Raw genomic sequence first — 19188 nt, 5'->3', positions numbered from 1 at the left:
GGATGGAAGTCTGTTCCACCAACCAACCACCCGCTGGCTAAAGGCAAATTTCCTCACATCTATCCTACATCTGTCTTTCCTCAATTTGAATTTATGCCCTCTCAGGTGATTTTTCTGAGCTAGAGGAAGAATCCCATCAGCATTGAGCATGCTTAAACCATTCAAGGCTTTATACACCTCTATCAGATCACCTCGCTGTTGCCTAGTCTCCAGGCCGACCGGGCTAGCCGAGTGGGTAAAGTACCTGCCCGGCAACCCAAAGGTCACGGGTTCGATTCCCGCCTCGGGCTTGGATCAAAGTACTGCAAAAACCTTGGGAGGTGCAATATGGCCACAGAAGCCGATGCGCCAACAACTACCAAATCAATCAATCAATCAGCCTAGTCTCCAGACACTGTAATTTGCAAAACTTAAGCCTTTCTTCGTACGAGCACCCCTTTGTTCCATTCACTAATCTTGTTGCCCTTCTCTGTACTCATTCCAGCAGCTCTACATCCTTCTTGAAATGAGACCTCCAGACCTGTATACAGTACTCTAGGTGTGGCCTGACCATTGCCTTATACAATGGAATAATCACCTCCTTATCCCTGCTGGAAAAATTCCTGTATATCATTGACAATACTCCATGAGCTACTCTTGCAGCCCGTCTGCACTGCTCAGAGAACTTCATATCTGCCTGCACAACCACCCCCAAGTCCCTTTCATTCTCTACCACTGTCAGTGTAGTACCACAGAGTTGATACGTTGCTCTGGGGTTGCTGTTTCCCATGTGTAGTACTTTACATTTGTCAATGTTAAACTTCATTTGCCACCTCTCAGCCCATCTGCTCAACCTTTCCAGATCCTGTTGCAGCAGCATAGTGTCAGTAGTGTCCTTGACAACCCTGCCAACCTTTGTATCATCTGCAAACTTGGACATTAAGCTTGATATACCATCATCAATATCATTTATAAATACAGAAAACAATAATGGACCCAAGACTGAGCCCTGAGGGACTCCACTAATAACATTAGTCCACAAAGAGCAGTGTCCATTGATTACCACTCTCCGTCTCCTCCCCTTCAACCACCCCTTTATCCATAGCAGCAATTTGCCTCCAATGTCACACTGCTCCAATTTCACACTGCTCCAACTGAAGTCTTGTCTAAATGATCCTGCAGTGCTTCTTTAACCAGTGCCTCCATTAATTTTCCTGGAACAGAAGTTAAGCTCACAGGTCTATAATTACTTGTGTCAGCCTTTGATCCCCCTTTGTGAATTGGGGTCACATTTGCACATTTCCAGTCTATGGGTACCTCCCCTGAGTCCAAGGAAGCTCTCATAATTATGGCTAAGGGTTTGCTTACTTCCTTTGCTGCCTCCTTTAATATAACTGGATAGATCCCATCCACCCCGGGTGCCTTTCTTGTGTTTATCTTCAACAGTTTCTCCTCCACTTTACTCCCAGTTATTTCAAGATTCTGTAGCTTACTGCTAGAGTTGAATACACCTCTGGCATTCCCCTTGCTGAATAACTCCTCATGTGTGAATGTCGATGCAAAATATTCATTTAGTTTGTTAGCTACCTGAGCAGGATCATCAACAGTTGACCCATCAATATCAAGTGGATTAATCTGATTCATCCCCTTCCTTCTAGAGTTAACATAAGTAAAGAACTCTTTGCTGTTTTTCTTTGCATCCCTTGCCAAGGATTTCTCGTAATCTGCCTTTGCCTGCCTAACCTCCTTTGTAACTTGGTTGCATATCAACTTGTATCTATCATAGGCTTCTCTGTCATGTGTTAATTTGTAAGTATCCCATGCATTTTTCTTCTCTGCCATATGCCTCATTAGTTCATCTGGCATCCATTTTGGCCTAAACCTTGAACAATATTTCTTAGTTGGTATGTAAAGCCTAGTAGCTTCCAAGATAAGTTCTTTGAATGCTTCCCATTTTGAATTTGTTGTTGGTAACATCATCAGTTGGTCCCACTGTATAGAATTTAAATACTGTGTCAGTCCATCGTAGTTGCCTTTACGGAAGCAATAACCCTTCCCTTTACCCCTAATGGTAGTTACCTCTTTGAGTAAATCCCATTTCAGCACACTGTGATCACTGCCACCTAGTGGTTCGTTTATCTGCAGATTCTTAATGCATGAAGAATCACTGCTGATAATCAAATCAAGAGTATTACTCCCTCTAGTTGCCTCCCGAACATGCTGATGTAGAAAACAATCATCCAATAAATCCACAAAAGCCCTGCTAGTGTGTGAGTAACCAGCCCCCAAATTCCAGTCAATATCTGGGAAATTAAAATCTCCCATTATAAGACTCTCTGATTTACTGGCCCACTCTATTTCCCTGTACAGTTCCTTATTATACTCATCAGAGTCATTAGGCCTATAGCACACTCCTACTCTCAATTTTGATCTCCCAATGCTTATGTCACACCAAACTGACTCAACACTGCACTGTCCGGCGATGTCGACTGGCTTCACTTCCTTGGTTTTTATGTGTTTCTTAACTAATAGCATAACCCCTCCCCCCTTCCTATCCTGTCTATCCTTTCTGTAGACGTTGTACTCCCCAAATTGCAGTTCTGCATCCCTTATATCTGTGTGACACCACGTCTCTGATATCCCAACAATATCTGCCTTTGATGTTTTGAGCAATACTTCAAATTCATCAAATTTATTTACTAAACTCCTAGCATTGGTGTACACGCAAGTATACCTGCACCTGTTTCTATTCTTAGCTACCCTAACACAACCCATGTGTTTACTTGTACCGCAATTGCTCCCAGCAGTCTCTGAAATACCGCATCTTGTTTTCCAGGCTTCTGCTCATTCTAATAGAAGCAGTGCAAGAATCTCTTTCACCTCTGCCAGTGGCTACTGTCAATCTATTGGTCTTTGTCTCCCCCCAAGCTAGCAGTTTTCCGACCCACCTAACACTGCCTCGATAGCATCAGCAAATATTCTTGCACCCTTTCTATTTAAGTGTATCCCATCCCTGTAGAAGCAATCTCTCCTGTTAACAAGTACAGTCCAGGCTGAAAAAAATTCTACCCCTTGAGCCTTGCACAATCTTTCCAGGGCCGAATTGATCGACAAGGCTCTCATCATATACTCCCTCCTATCGTGTCTGGGCAGAATTGCAGACACTTTCAAATTCAACCCTAATTCTCGGCTTTTGTTCAACAGTGACCTGTACTTGTTAAGTAATTCTGCCGGTCTCCTACTCTTAATATTATTAGTGCCAACGTGTACAACTATATCACCTTTTGTGCCCTTAAAAGATGATATTCGCTCTACAACGTCATCAACCTTTGCCCAACTCATCACTAGTGATTCAATTCTGGGTAAAACTACTCCTATTGTGGTTCAAACTCCAGTCCAGGCCATCACCTCCATTGCAATTTTATGATACATCACCATCATCTTTAGGTTAAGTACCATCTTCACTGCCACCTTCAACTTGGACAGTTCGTAATCTTATTTGTATATTGCTGAACGATCACTGTTTTCCCGTCTTCTGTCGGTCCTGAGGCCGGGTCATCTGCAGACACAGGTTATCCTGTGTGGAATATTTATCTCTTCCCTCAATCCCATTTTAATTCATGTCTTTTCCTTTTGTCTTTCTATCAAGAGTACTTTTTATTCTTCCTCCTTTTACTGTTATTCTTTCCTCTATTGTATTTCTCATTGCCTTGCACTGGTGCAGAATTTCTTTTCTTCCTTTTTATTTATTATTATTTTTTATTTTTTCCCCTTTTTTGTAGTTTTCTGTCAATTCCTTATTTTATTTTTCTTAATTTAATTTTATTTCATTTATTTATTTTTATTTTTTAATTCCTTTTATTATTTTATTTGCTCATTTTTTGAATGGTTTGGACATTAAGTATGTGGCACTCAAGGTTTGCTGTGGTTCTTGCTCAGTTGTGGCCTGCTTCTCATGGTGTAGAGGGTTATCAGGATGCACCTCCCTGGTGCTTGTTGCTTCCTGGTAGCAAAGTGACCGTAAACAACTAAACAACATATGCACAGTACAAACATAGCATTTCACTCATTTCTGGCCTTTCTGCAGAGTTTCTATAGCTTATCACAGTGTATCATGGCAGGGTTGAACTAGCATTTGGGAGCTGCCGTACATAAGATACTATACGTCTACACATGCTTCCCCCAGTAAGTATGTTAATTCCCTCCTTCCTTTTCATTCTCATTGCATTACTATTAGCATTGCTAAACTTTTAAATTGTTTTTATTTGCCTTCTCTACCTAGCTTTCCACTTGTCCTGTACCTTCTCCTCCTCATTCCCATAAATCAACAATTCATCAGCAAGCATTATCACTTTCATTTTTTTCTGTCCTAATCCTTTTCTCCACATTTGCTATATCATTATCTCTAATTATGAACAGTAGAGGTGAGAGTGCACTTCGCTGTTCTCAGTCCATTATTAATTTTAAACCAGCCTGTATTTCACGCAACTTTGGTCCCTCTGAATATTCTATCAACAATTTTCCTACTCCTTATTTCCTTAACACTTTCCATACCTTTCTTCTCTCTGTGCTATCATATATCTTTTCAATATTCAAAAAAGCCAAGCACAGATCCCTTCTGTACTCGTAATGTTTTTCCATCATTTGTCTCACAGCAAACATTATATTTGTGGTCAATCTACTTTTTCTGAAGCCGCTCTGCTCTTCCCTCATCCTACTTTCAACCTCATCCTACTCTCCTTTCCACTATTCTTTTGCACAATTTCCCCATATGACTAGTCAGGGTGATTCCTCTGTAATTCTCACACTACATCCTGCTCCCCTTTTTTATATATATAGGCACAATCAATCCTCTTCCAGTTTCTCAGTATGCCAGCACATCTCACTATTTCTATGGTTACCTCATCACATCTTGGCAGTTTACCTCTTTTCATCTTTTCCATTGCTGCCACCACTTCACTTGGCACCTCCGTATCCAGGTGGGAAGGAGCAGCAGTGTGCAGCACACGCTTCTTGATTAGAATGGGGTTCGAGCCCGTCACCACCAAATACGGAGGATGTGGAAAGATCAGGGAATTACCACCACATATCCCGGAGCAATATGGCCTTAATTGCTAATGCTCCTAAAAACCAAATAACAACAACAACCACTTCACTTCTGGATATCCCCCTTTTCCCCCTACCTCTTCCTCCATTGTATCTCCCTTTTCTCTGTAAAAAGACTATTTTAGGAGCCCCTTGAATGGCCTCCTAAAATAGTCTTTCCACCTCCTCATTTCTTTGTAATCTCTAATTATTCTTCCAATCTCATTATACAGGTAATTGCTTGCTTCTTATCCCTCCTCATATTCTTTGCTAATGCATATAACATCCTTTTCCCAATTATTAACATCCTGCAGATCTTGGACCAACTCTCCAACAATTTATTCTTCTCTCTTTAACTATTCTATTTGCATCCCTTTTTTGCTGCTTTATGCTCTCTCTCTCTCCCCCTCCCCCTCTCTCTCCCCCTCCCCCTCTCTCTCTCTCTGACTCATCCATTGAGTTTTTACATCTCTTTCTAAAGGTCCTATTCTTCCATAGAGTAGCTTTCTTTGCTTTCTCATTCCACCATTGTCTCTCTGTCTCCCCATGCCATTTATCTTCCCACACACTTTCTCATGACCAAAGCCTTTTTAAATTCTCCCCATTCCTCCTCTACTCCTTTTTCTTCATTCTCAGGCCTCGGTGTGTTTCTTTTCTCTACATTTTTCCTATATCCTCATTTTTCACCTTCCATATCTTAATCCTCCTCTTTTGTTTTCTTTTATTTCTGTCTTTCATTGATGCTAGCATCCCTGTAAGTAGTGTATGATCACTGTCCATTGCTACTCCTGGTAGTATCCTTCACTCTTGGCTGTAGGTTACTACTAATCAATATGTACTCACTTATTGTCTTCTGCTTCCCGTCCAAAGCTGTACCTCATATATATTAGGCACATTATAGCCTTAGCAGCTTACGTGCCATTAAGCCTCCATAACAACAACAACAAGTACCTCATATAAAGGCGCCTCTGTAGCCAGGTGGGAAGGAGCAGCAGTGCGTAGCACACGCTTCTTGATTACACCGGGTTTCGAGCCCGTCACCACCAAATACGAAGGATGCGGAAAGGTCAGGGATTGACCACCGCATATTCTCGGAGCAATATGGCCTTAGTTGCTAATGCTCCTAAAAACCAAACAACAACAACCTCATATAACTGTGACTGTCCTGCTTCTGGAGCAACCCATTCCCAATTCTTAGTCCATTCCTCACACACAGGTCCAACATCCTTTTGATTTTTCCAAACTTGCCCAAAACATTTGCATAGCCTCTTCTATCTATTTCAAATTGTGCATTAAAATCTCCCATAACAAATTTGATCTTTTTCCTTTAAATATTCCTCCTCCTCTTCCTCAAACCTTGTTCCATTATACCTACTCCATTTTTTCCTCTCTTCATTTCCTGATCACTAAAGCTTATAAACCTTTCCTAGGTCCATTTTGGCTCCCCCCCCCACTTCACTCAGTCCCAGAATGACTTAGATACGGAGTAGAAATATCCCATAAACTCTAATATTTATAGACTCTCAGTAGCTTGCTATCTGAAAATGTTGAAAATAATTTGCTGATGCTCTATGAGCTTGCTTTCTTGATCATTTGTCTCCTAATACTAATACCATATACAGAATATAAATATGTAGAATTCAGAGCAGCAGAAAGAAAAAGTGGCAAAATCAAACCCAGAACAAACTGTGACCGGTCAAATTACAACTGCAGAAATCTATCATGAAAACAGACAAGTCTCTATAGCTAGATTAAAATAGGGTGCACACTCACAGCTTACTCACTCTCATTTGCTTCAAGAAGACCAATCATTCAGTAGCCGTCATAAACCACAGATGGTACAATGTTTAATCATTGACTGCCTATAGTTTACTAGAGCAGCAAATAGCATTTAGCTCCCTATCCAGTACACAAGGTCCCATTATCTTAAAAGAGCTTTTAGAAGACAAAATGTAATGTACTAGAACTTTTCAAATACCTGAAGTCAATCAGATATAATAGATTATAACAATGCAACAAAGAATGGTTGCTACATAAAGACATAGGTAAGCAGATTCCCTGTAAAAAATAACTGGAAAATCATTTCATGTCAAATGACATTGAAAGAAATGTGTAAATCTGGCCTTGTGCAAAACAATTTGAAAGGTGCAATATAGTCTCCCAAAATTTCCTTTTAATAGCTTTTATAAATTGAAAGTTACTTGATTATATTCCTTGCAATTAAGGGAAACCTTCAAATTTGTCATAGCTGCAATGACTTCTTATTACCAAAAAAAATTGTGTGTTTAATGATGTCATTAATTTGGGGCAGTAAGGAGGATGTTGTAAAACAGTTGCCAAGTGTTTAGATAAGTATCAGAAATTGTCTCATGGTTAGCAGGGGCACTATCTTGCAGGCAATTTCCAATTATTCCATGCCCACAGATCATGTTTCATCTTCTAATTGCATGTGTTAAGCACTTAATGATTTCTAAGTAAGCAAACTACTCTTTAAAAAGTATCTAGACACCCTTGTTTCATAGTCCATTAGCCCTTTCCACATAAACAGGTGACTCAGAGTGTTATATAAGGAAGAAATATGAGCCACACATTAGTTGTTCTCATTATGGCATATAGAGCCAAGCTGACTGATTTCAGATTGTTATTGTTGAATGTCACATTACTGGCTTGTCAATTTGTGCAAATGCAATTGCCCACACCATCCAGAGTTGACTGCTAGTGATATGAAATGCAAGCATGAAGGTATATAAGGGTACCATTGTTATCCAGCAATGCACATGAAGACCATGGAAACCATGCAAAGTATGGCGACTTTGTTAGACATTCCTGCAAATATCAACCAGGAGTTTAGGGCATCAACAGAGGTTGTGGTCTCTGTGAACATGCTGTGTACAGAGTGCCTTAGTGTCATTTGTCCATAGAGTAGCGAATTCAGTGTTGTGGAATGATAAATCTTGCTAGATTTTATTCCGATCAGCTGGGCTGGTGGATATGAAGGATGTCTTGGGGAATGTTTGCTGCTAGAGTGCATTGTGCCAACAATGAAGTTCAGAGAAGGTGGGTTATATTTGATGCTATTTCCTACGGTATGGAATGGAAACTTTTGTTGTTCTGCAGAAAACCATGAATTGCTGATTCCCACTAGTATTTTTGACAATTCCATATCCTCTACGTGGTAATATTTTTGACAGTTCCATAACTTGTACAATGTGGTAATTCTTTAGTATAGACCCATGTTTGTTTCACCATGGGTCTATACTAAAGGATAATGCTCCAGGCCATACTGCCGATTGTGTTCGAGAATGGCTTGTGTGTGAATATTACGAAAGTTGGAATGGCTGATGTAGAGTCCCATTTAGAACCACTCTGTAGAACATCTGTGCAGTGAACTGATGAAGGCCAGACCAGCTTGTTTCCACATCAGTAACTCAACTGGCCACTATTCTGCAGAAGGAATGGACTCTGCCATTAATTGTTTATGGAAAGCCTACCCAGCAGGGTTCATTGTGGCATAGCAGCAAAAGGGAACTGCTACACTATTGGACTGGCAGTGATGTAAGTATGAAACCAACATTTGTCTGGATTCTTTGGATGGTGGCGTAGTTGTATTAACAGCAAGTCAACCTGGTATAACTTCACAGTGAATTACATCTTTATAGTCAAAAAGTAATTCTACATCACTACCTTTAAACCTGTTAGTCCAAATATTTTTCTTTCTGTGAGAGGTCTATTTAGAGAACTGACATTTTTCTTATGGGTCATGGGGAACTCCACATTTCATCTTCTGCCACTATTATTTCTAGAACTCCTGGATCACCATCACAAATTTCAATGGTTTCATTAGGACTGGTAACTACTATGTTACTATGTGATATTCCAATTTGAAAATATGTGCTTTCAGGGTTTTTTTTTTTTTTTTTTTTTTGAGACAGAATCGTCATTCTTTCACTTGAAAGTTTTCCTACACTTGCATCTTCCTTGATATTTATCTTTGAAGTGCTTGTACCAACCAAACATTTCTAGTCTTTCCTTGATTAGCATATTCACATGTGAATTGAGATGCAAAGTACTATTCAACCGATTAGCTCATTGGGGTCATCGGTACTGACCTGCTACTTGTCTTATTTGAGCCAATATGGTTTGTTCTTGACATATATAAAGAATCTATTTTCTGTCTTTCTTGAACCTCTTTGCCAAATCATTTTAATGATCTACCATACCCTGTCTGAGATAGGATAATCTGATTGCTAGATTTTGGATTATATGCAATTGCATATAATCCGAATTGTTTGTTTATTATTTGGTTTTTAGGAGCATTAGCAACTAAGGCCATATTGCTCTGGGGATATGCGGTGGTCATTCCCTGACCTTTCCGCATCCTTCGTATTTGGTGGTCACGGGCTCGAACCCCGGTCTAATGAAGAAGCATGTGCTACGCACTGCTGCTCCTTCCCACCTGGCTACGGAGGCGCCAATCCAAATTGTATACATCCGTTAGTATATATAACACATATTACAAGTAATATTGTGTATTCCTTAACCCAGGGATTCTCATTGGGGGCAGATTACACTATGAAACCATCAAGACTTTTAGATCACTTAAAAAGAACACATCCTGATAAAGTTGGTAAACATATAAAATATTTTAAAAATTTAAAACAGAATTTTTAGCAACGTAACACCATTACTTTCTTATTTAAGATGTACACATCTGTTAGTACATAACACAATATTACAAGTAATATTGTGTATTCCTTAACCCAGGGATTCTCATTGGGAGCGAAAGTCGGTTTTTTGGGGGGGGGGAGATTATGGGTATTACAATGGTTTGTGGCCCTCAAGTTCAATCCTATCTGATGAATCCTATCAAATTTCGATAAAAGGAAGGTAGTGGGCATGATTTAATTTAATCACCTTTGCTTTTCATGGCATTAAATGCCTAAGTGCTTTCACAGGTAATGTCTCCGCAATCCTTGCCATTTGCGCCTTTCTGACAGCTGCGACCTTGGCAACAGCCTGTTGGGTGTGGTATTATATATTTATTCTATTGTTTCATTGGTCAATAGATGAGGCATGGATGAGATGAGGAAATGTTTCAGTCTATTGTTTCCTTGTAGAAGTTGTTTATTTTTGATACACAGTCCTTTTGTGAGTGACATGAGCTATGAGAGTTAAATAAAAAATTTATATTTTATTATTTAATTCTTTGTAGTTATTCAATCCATCATCAATCATCAAGTGCTGGAGAGAAAAAGTTTCTACAGTATCTGGATGAATATCTAGCTTATGGTTTTATTGAAAGCCCATTGTGACTCAAGACAGCCCATGCATCTTATGTAATAGTTCTTTTTCAAATGACACTATGAAACCATCTAGACTTTTAGATCACTTAAAAAGGACACACCCTGATAAAGTTGGTAAACATGTAAAATATTTAAAAAATTTAAAACAAAATTTTGAGCAACATAACACCATTGCTTCCTTATTTAAGAAGAACACACAAACAAATGACGATGGAATGATTGCGTCTTATGCATTTAAAAGCATATACCATAAAATTTCATGGGGGGGGTGATTAGGAAAAAAAAAATGTCTAAAAAAAGCCGTTCAGGGGGCGATAAATAAAAAAAGGTTGAGGAACACTACCTTAACCTGATCATTTTTTCAAATCTTGATCTCAGAACTATGTAATTAGTCACTGTATTGCAATTAAAATAGCATGGGGTAATATTTCACTGGGCATGTAAAATGTTTTAATGCTATTTTGTTATTCATTCTCATGCTGTTGACTACATCAGATGAAATGTTTTTGTTAAACATGCCAAAAATTAAATCTGTTACAAAACTTCGTATGGAATCATGGATTGCCAATCATGGAAAAGGTATTACTACAGATGGCATTATTGTGTTCCATGCTAGAAAAAATTCCAGATTGACCCACATGTGAAAACAGCATTGCACATTATGGACCAGCAAAGGAAAAATTTTAGCAGTCACTTTTAACCAAGCCACATACTTCAAAAGAAGAGTAATCATGGAAAAGGTATTACTACAGATGGCATTATTGTGTTCCATGCTAGAAAAAATTCCAGATTGACCCACATGTGAAAACAGCATTGCACATTATGGACCAGCAAAGGAAAAGCAAGGAAAAATTTTAGCAGTCACTTTTAACCAAGCCACATACTTCAAAAGAAGAGTAAAGTGATTTTTCAAAGGATTTTTGTCTCTCCCTGGTAAGCAGCAATATCCCTTTCAATAAGTTAAACAATCAAGTCTTCAGGTCATTTTTGAAAGAATGCTATATAAATCAAAATATTCCAGACATTTCAATCTACCTTGAGAAAAAATTACTGTAAGGCAATACCATTGCCTTACAGTAATTTATGATGATATGATTCACAAAATTTGTCAAGATAGTAGAGGTAACTGCATTTGGATATCCGTCAAGGAAACGACAGACATCTATGGCTGCTATATTGCATATTATATGTTGAAAATTAGACACAGAGTCATCATGTCTATATTTACTTACTTGTAAGCCCCTCAAAAAGGCAACTTACTTCATAGTAGCAAGATTCTGTAATGATTCTTTGAAATTATTATGGCCAGAATCAATCTTTAGCAAAAAGTGTGTTTTTGTTGGTGATGGTGCTTTATATATGGTAAAAGCCGCTTTTTCATTATAAGTTTTTTCTCCAAATCTGATCTGTATGGCTTACGTAGGTTGGCAGAGAGAATTTGTGAGAATTTTGGTGAAATTAAACTTTTTCTATTATAAAAAAGATTTTGTCAAAAGTATCTTCAAGATAAGCAACTTAGAGAAACATGCTACTAACTCTTTCTCTTCCACCTGATCAATAAGTTAAACAATCAAGTCTTCAGGTCATTTTTGAAAGAATGCTATATAAATCAAAATATTCCAGACATTTCAATCTACTTTGAGAAAAAATTACTGTAATGCGATTTATGATTACAGTCAATTCCGGTTATTTGGGACATATCGGGACTAGTGCATTTTGGCCCGATTAAGCGGCTGCCCCAATTCCGAAGTTTCACATAAATAGTTAAAAATACAATGTACCCCCATTTACAATTTTTTTTTTTTTTTTTTGGTAGTTGTTGGCGCATAGGCTTCTGTGGCCATAATGCACCTCCCAAGGTTTTTGCAGTACTTTGATCCAAGCCCGAGGCGGGAATCGAACCCGCGACCTTTGGGTTGCCGGGCAGCCACTTTACCCACCCGGCTAGCCCAGTCGGCCCCTTTACAATTAGTTCACTGTACAATCAAATCACGTTACGATGAACTCAACATAGTAAAGTACCATTCACTATACGATGTGCAGTAAGCGCCGGTCATTGTGATCAAATTTGTGAATTGAATTTTAATTCTATTAAACAGCGATTCTAATTAGTGAAAATAGAAGGAATATTATCCACAGGCTATAAAAGCAAAGATATATTAAGCACCAATTTACCCTTTATTACCTTACCAATTAAAAAATTAAATGATACCCGAAAATCGGAAGAATATACGTGATAATCGGAATAATTAATACGTACTGTAATATGTACATACGAACTAGTTGACATTTCTGTTCACTGACATTTGTGGGTGGGGGTTAAAATTTAAAACAGTAAAAAGATAAGTAATCAATAACAAAGAACACGGCACACACAAATTGCAAGTAACATGATATGTGCAAGTGAGAATGGAGTAACGAGTTATAAAGCCTTAAAAATAGGAATGAAGAGAAGGTCTGAAAATTAATTTTTTTATATGATTACAGATTTCATGGAAGTGTAAACACATTTCACCATAATAACCCACAGAACTCCAGCTGTCGGTATTAACAAATTCAGTAAGATCGAGTTTACTGTCCGTTTATGATAGATTTCACTAACAGAAAAGCCCAATAAACAGGTGACTGCTAATTGTTTTTATTGTTTTATGGTTGTGACCTACAGAATTTCGACCGAATCACGTGGTACCGCCGGAGACAATTGTAGGTTAATCTCCAGTGCTGCAGTCTCCTGCCCCGATTAAACGGCATGCTGTCCCAATTAAGCGAAGTAAACCCTGGCTATTTTCTTGATTGGTTTCTGTTTTTTTAAGATTTGCCCCAAATAAATGGCTGCCCCCGATTAACCAGTGGCCCAAATAACCGGAATCCACTGTATATGATTCTGACATCCTTTTGACGGAAGACCACAGGAGGCATTGAATGGAGCGTGTTGGGAATGGTGGGAGGTGTTTTACATGAGTTGGAAATAAAATGGGATGCTAGCAGGCCCACTTGATCCTTGGCTGAAGTGACAACAGAACCATCTGGTTTTGACAGAGGTGGGAGCAGAGATGGCCAAAAGTTACAGCCAATAGCTTTGGCAAGAGACCAGAATGCTTGGCTACCATTAGGGCAAGAAGCAAGTTTTCTACCCTTAGAAATCTAGTTTGGACTAATTAATGACCACTTTAAAATTGTTGCGAGCTTTGGTGTAGGCAGAGAATAAAACTGAAGAATTGGAAACAAGCCAATTGCGATATGCAACATTCTTCTCTTGAATAGCCTTAGCACATTTATTGGAAAACCATGGTTTAGATAAAGGAAGAGATTTTAAAGTGGAGTGTTGGAATAAAGGATTCCATTCCTACAAGAATAATTTCGCTGACACGATCTGAGCAAACGTTGACATCAGAAGTTTTGAAACCGTAATCCAACCAAGGAAAAGAAGAAAATAAATCTCACAGGTCATCCCATTTTGCATTCTTGTGATGCCAAACAATATGAGGTTGGATTACTAGAATATATAGCTTGTTGGCTGTGTGGTTAAGACTCTCTGGTATTCTTGTAGGTAAATGAACAATATGTGCAAGGTCATTAGAAATTGCAAAAGTCTCAACATCCTGACCAGCTGGGTTGGTGTGACTAGAAAATGGAAGCCAGCTGGATTTGTGAACATTAAAATCACCAAGCAAAATTACCTCACTGTTAGGAAAGTTGGACTGGAGAAAGTCAAGTTGCAAAGAGAGAAAGTCAAACAGCTCCAAGTGATTAGTGGAATTGGGAGAACGGTAGAGACAACAGATGAATTTGACACAATGAGGTAGATAGATTTTAAGCCAGAAGATCGAAAAGAGGAGATTCGAAATTACCAAGTATCTGACAGTGAATATCGGAACGGACATATGCACAAGTACCATCATTGAGGTGAAAGAAATCATAAAGCGAATAACTTGAGCAACTGAGATGAGCAGTAGTTGAATCAACTGATAGCTGAGATTCTGTCAGAAAAAGTACATGTGGTTTGGAAGACTGCAAATGGAAATGGACATCGTTGAGATTAGAATTGAGACCACATATTTGTGAAATGAACTAGGAAGTGTTTGGGAGGTTTAGATCTTTTTGCAGATAAGCTTACTCTATTAGTTTGACAATTCATGGTGTATTCAATAGTAAGGAAAAGTGGGGGGGGGGACATGCTGTATGGAGTAATGAAATTTTTGGCTATGGCATACACATGGTAAGAATATACCCAGATCCTTGACATAACATGGCCTCGACAATGCGCCCTGCATACACGCTACTTGGACTCCCTCCAGTCACTATCTGGCAGAGCTGAGGTAGCAAGATTATACACTAGCTGATCTGGAAGCCTCCTAAAGAGTTACCAATAGGTTCGGTCCGGTGTACTAACTAGTGGCCGGCCTGCGAACACCGTCTTAGAGCTGTACCCTCGAAATGTAAGGAAGATTGGATCTCACCATGATGTTCATCATAACCTCAAAAGTCATCAATCATACTGCATGATGGAAGAGATAGGGAAGGGTTGACCGGAACTTAGCTCTGGAGACTAAACATGGGTTCCACCACTTCAAGCCTCCAATAAGCAAAGCGGTGGTATTGCACCGGTTGATGAGAATCATCTATGGCCTAATATTGCCTGGTAACACAGAGGAGTGGCATTCCTCCATGTGGTGTGGGTGCCACACCTCGACCCCTGCTTATGTTGGTTCATTCCTGGGTGGTCACCCAGTGTACTTGTGCATGGAGGTTATACCCAGGATTACTAACCGTCCCACTATCGTGAAGGTGCAAGCAGAGGGTTTGGCTGTCACAGACCGTTTGGATTTTGCCTAAATTGGGTCTACTTGACTTGAATGTCACCTGAATATCAGTTCCATCAGCATTTTATACCCCCAGGTAGCAAGTGCAGCTTGTCTGGCATATCTGAGAGAATGTCTGTGACAACCTCAAGGACCATGTTTGGGGTTTTCATAAAAAAAAAAAATAAAAAAAAACATTTATTGTTTATCCAGACCCATTTCAGCTGGTTACCTAGTTGTACCGAACTTGAAACACAGGGACTTTCTTCAAACTGTGAAATTGGAGAGATGGAAAAGATTGAATTGCAAATTTCAACCCTGCCTGGAGGCATAGGAGAAAAAATAAGAAAATACAATTTTGTTTTTGAAAAGAACTTAAGGTTTCACACTTAAACAAAAATAGATGAATTTGTTATAGGAAAAGAAAATTAACCTCCATTTCAAGTAGAGACTTCAAAAGCTCACATTTTTAAATACAGCCTAGGCACCACTTCCATAGAACTACAAAGGTCATTCTCTTCATATAAAATGATCTTGGACAATAAATGCCACAAATTCACAATGGACCACTTTGAGAAATATATTAGAATTAGTAGAGGCATATGATGCAAGAAAGCAAGCTTATATAGCATCAGCCAAATAAAATAAAAAATAAAAACCTTCCCATTTCACCCACCCATCCATTCATTCACTCCAAATGCTTGTCTAGTTCTGCCTTGAACTTAAGTTGTTGACTTCCACTACAACAGAAGGAAAAGATGGAAGTTTGTTCCAACTATCAACCACCCACTGACTAAAGGCAAATTTCCACACGTCTATTCTACAATTTTTACATACATAAAAAATAATGGTAGCAGGATGTAAGGTCTGTTTCACGTGGCTGGCATATGAAGAAAAAACCCACGTTCACTTTACTACCCTTAGAGTGATTTTGCTGATATACTTAGACAGTCACATGCCATTGTATGAAGGGAGAAATGTTAATGTGCGACTGTCCAATATTAAAGTATAGGGACCTGACTTGATCAAGTTCCCACACTCCTGAAAGTTGTGTGGTTATGAGAATTAAGAATATAGTTGAAGATATAATAGATCATGGTGCTGTGTATGAAAGAAGAGAAGGAATTTTTAATTCAGATTTAAGCATACAGATAATTAAGATGTTCCAGCCTAACTCTCTAGACCTTCAGTTGCTTTTGCTAATGAAAGTGTAAAAACTGACAATATTAGTCATTAATACAAAGAAAACCTAAAAGTAACAACAAAGTTTTACAGTTCCTCACTAGCAAAAAGATGTTGCTCTGAATGAGAGGACCTGGGTGCTATGATGTTTTCTGTCCTTAAGCCCTTGACCTCAGTTCTAGTGACATCTAGAAGTGGTCTGTAGAGTTTTATGGTTGAAAGAATAAGCACTAGGAAAGTTGAGAGCTGGTTACCTGTGTGTGTGTGTGTAACACACACACACTTCAAATCTGCACCAACTTTAATGTTTTATTTTGAAAATAGGACTTTGCTCTATTATGATTAAGATTAACAATGATTAAATTAATCACAAACTCATACTATGAGTGAGCAATCAGTATTTGTTTTATACCTAGAAATACATCAAAATATGGATTTAGATAGCAGATATTTTAGGCTGTCTGTACTGCAGATTGTCCTTTGTACTGAAGGGAACATTTGGAATGATGACTCCTAACCCAGAGGGATAATCCATAGCATCTGAACTGAAGGGTTCACTATTGCTTCCAAACCACTGTATCACTGAGTTTGCTCTATAAAACCACTTTGTTCACCTAGTCATAACTCATTACCTTTCAGGATTTTCTCTTGGTTTATTTATAAAAATGCAAGAACTTTTCACTGAAAGTGGTCAAAACGATCCCATGTTCTTATAAGTTATGTGCCTGCCAGCAGGTTAATGCAGTTTAATAACAACAAAAACAGCTTGTATAAAATTTACTTTTGAGATCAGTTACACTCTTAAAAATTAACATTTTTATAATTTGTGGGAAAAAACCTAATAGTTTGTATTCAAAACTAACTTAGAACAAGTTGCAGATTGAAAAATTGGGTTTTTTTAATAATTAAAATGCCTTTGTCAGATTCTATCAGTAATTTAAAAAATCATATGACTGTGTTTTGTAAAGATTGACTTTCTGCAAAGTATAAGGTGTATATGAAAACTGAGTTGATTAAACCATTTGAAAAGCTTTAATTCTATCAGTTCTGAAATTTTTTTGTTTAGTGTATATAAAAATGAGTGAGGGAAAACAAAAATTGAGTTAAGAATTCAATTTTTATTAGCTCACAATGGTATTTCATTATAGAGTATTATTTATTTCATAATAAACATACTGCAATCTGTTAGATTAAAAATGATCCCTCATTCATTCATTCTTAGAGTTGTTTTTCACTGTTCCATCAATTTATATTTAATTTTTGTAGTAGCTGTTGAACAAACAAAAAAATTGAATTATCTGTTACTTATGCTGTAATGCTATCCAGATAACTATTGACATTAAAGTGATAACCTTTGATATAAAAACTTGTTTTTGTACAAATGAGAAGAATATCAGTGAATCAGCAATTATTAAATGAAATTACATGTTTTTTGTAGGCTTCATCATCACCTGAACCTGTTATCCAGTTTCAAGCTAATCAAGGGGTATGTAGTTATATTTTATTTTATCTTTTTAGGTTAAATTCAATTATATGATTTAAAGAATTCAGTCATCAGCTGAAATATTTTAAGCATATTTATTTAAAATATTTAGCTGTTGACATTATAAATGATCACATATATTGTAATTATAATGTAATGATTGATTTATTGAATAAATAATATAAATTAATCCCTTGATTTTGATAATAGTTTTATAATAATGATAATTCATACTAGATCAGCCAGCCTTCTGTAATGTCATTGATAATTTTCATTAAGTTCAGTGATTGGTAAATTTTTACACATTTGAACTGGATTTATGCCTTTAAGTAACAGGAGGGAATTTTTTGTGACCTAGTTTCACTGACTAGTATACCATGATCTAGTTAGCCATGTTACCTACTGAGGACATTGACCCCACAAAATTCTGACCTATATTAATAACTGTATTCTAGTGACAGAACAAGGTAAATGAAATGTTTTCAAAATTCCATTCTGGTTTTAGATTACATAATCTTTATTTCTGACAACTTATATTTTGTTTTCCTGCCACTTCCAGTATGTTGAATGGAATGAAATATCAGACAGACAGACTGAAAATTTTGATGAGTATAACTAAATTTTAGAGCTTATCTTTATACATGATGATAAACTTTAATGTTAAACAATATTTAGATTTATTAGCTGAGTGAATGATAAAAAACAATAAAAAAAAAGTAATATTCATAACTGTCTAGTGTTGAGTTGTAAGGATAAACATATTTCTTGTGTGAAATCAGTTAAACTGGTTAACAGAACTGTATTCAGTTGAACTCTAATCATAATGAAAATATGTTGAATGTATAGGAATTGGTGAAGAATATCTGCAAGGAATGATTATAATTATTGTGAGATAATCACATGAAATTAAAAAGTGCACATAAATATTACTAGATTATGAAATCTATATACAAGGTATTCCCTAATATGTGGGCCATACTTTCAGGATCAGTTTGATAAAAGTTTCAATATCCTCCAGTATTATTACCAAAAAAATTAATTGTATTGCATAAAATGTTAGAACCAAATGATGCTAATAATTACAAATATCCCTTTGTATACTTAATTTCAGAATTTCACAAACCATCTATTGGATTTGGGTTGATAGTCATAGAATATAATATAATATAATGCTGTATCAAATTATATGGACAAACCTTTTTTTTTTTTATGTGGTGATTAAAAATATAATATATGCTAAATTCAAGAATGCTCTTTGTAAATTGTCTTCTAAAAAGATGTACATGCTGCTTTGTCAGTTGGAGTCTGTGAGACCATGTGTTGGTTGATAGTTAATTATATTTTTGGTCAGTAT

General features: G+C 37.4%; 1 protein-coding gene across 1 annotated transcript in view; it reads left to right on the top strand.

Annotated features, from left to right (window-relative positions):
- The window catches only part of Su(Tpl) (Suppressor of Triplolethal), a 136740-nt gene that overhangs the window by 20374 nt on the left and 97178 nt on the right, over nucleotides 1-19188 (top strand). Inside the window, exon 2 of the mRNA XM_090382379.1 lies at nucleotides 17790-17837. Coding sequence (XP_090238505.1) covers nucleotides 17790-17837 — 48 coding nt within the window. The remainder of the gene's footprint in view (nucleotides 1-17789; nucleotides 17838-19188) is intronic.

Source organism: Mastigoproctus giganteus, chromosome 10, assembly GCF_048544385.1.
Source record: "Mastigoproctus giganteus isolate SK-2022 chromosome 10, ASM4854438v1, whole genome shotgun sequence".
NCBI lineage: Eukaryota > Metazoa > Arthropoda > Arachnida > Uropygi > Thelyphonidae > Mastigoproctus > Mastigoproctus giganteus.
This window is presented reverse-complemented; position numbering and strand designations above follow the sequence as displayed.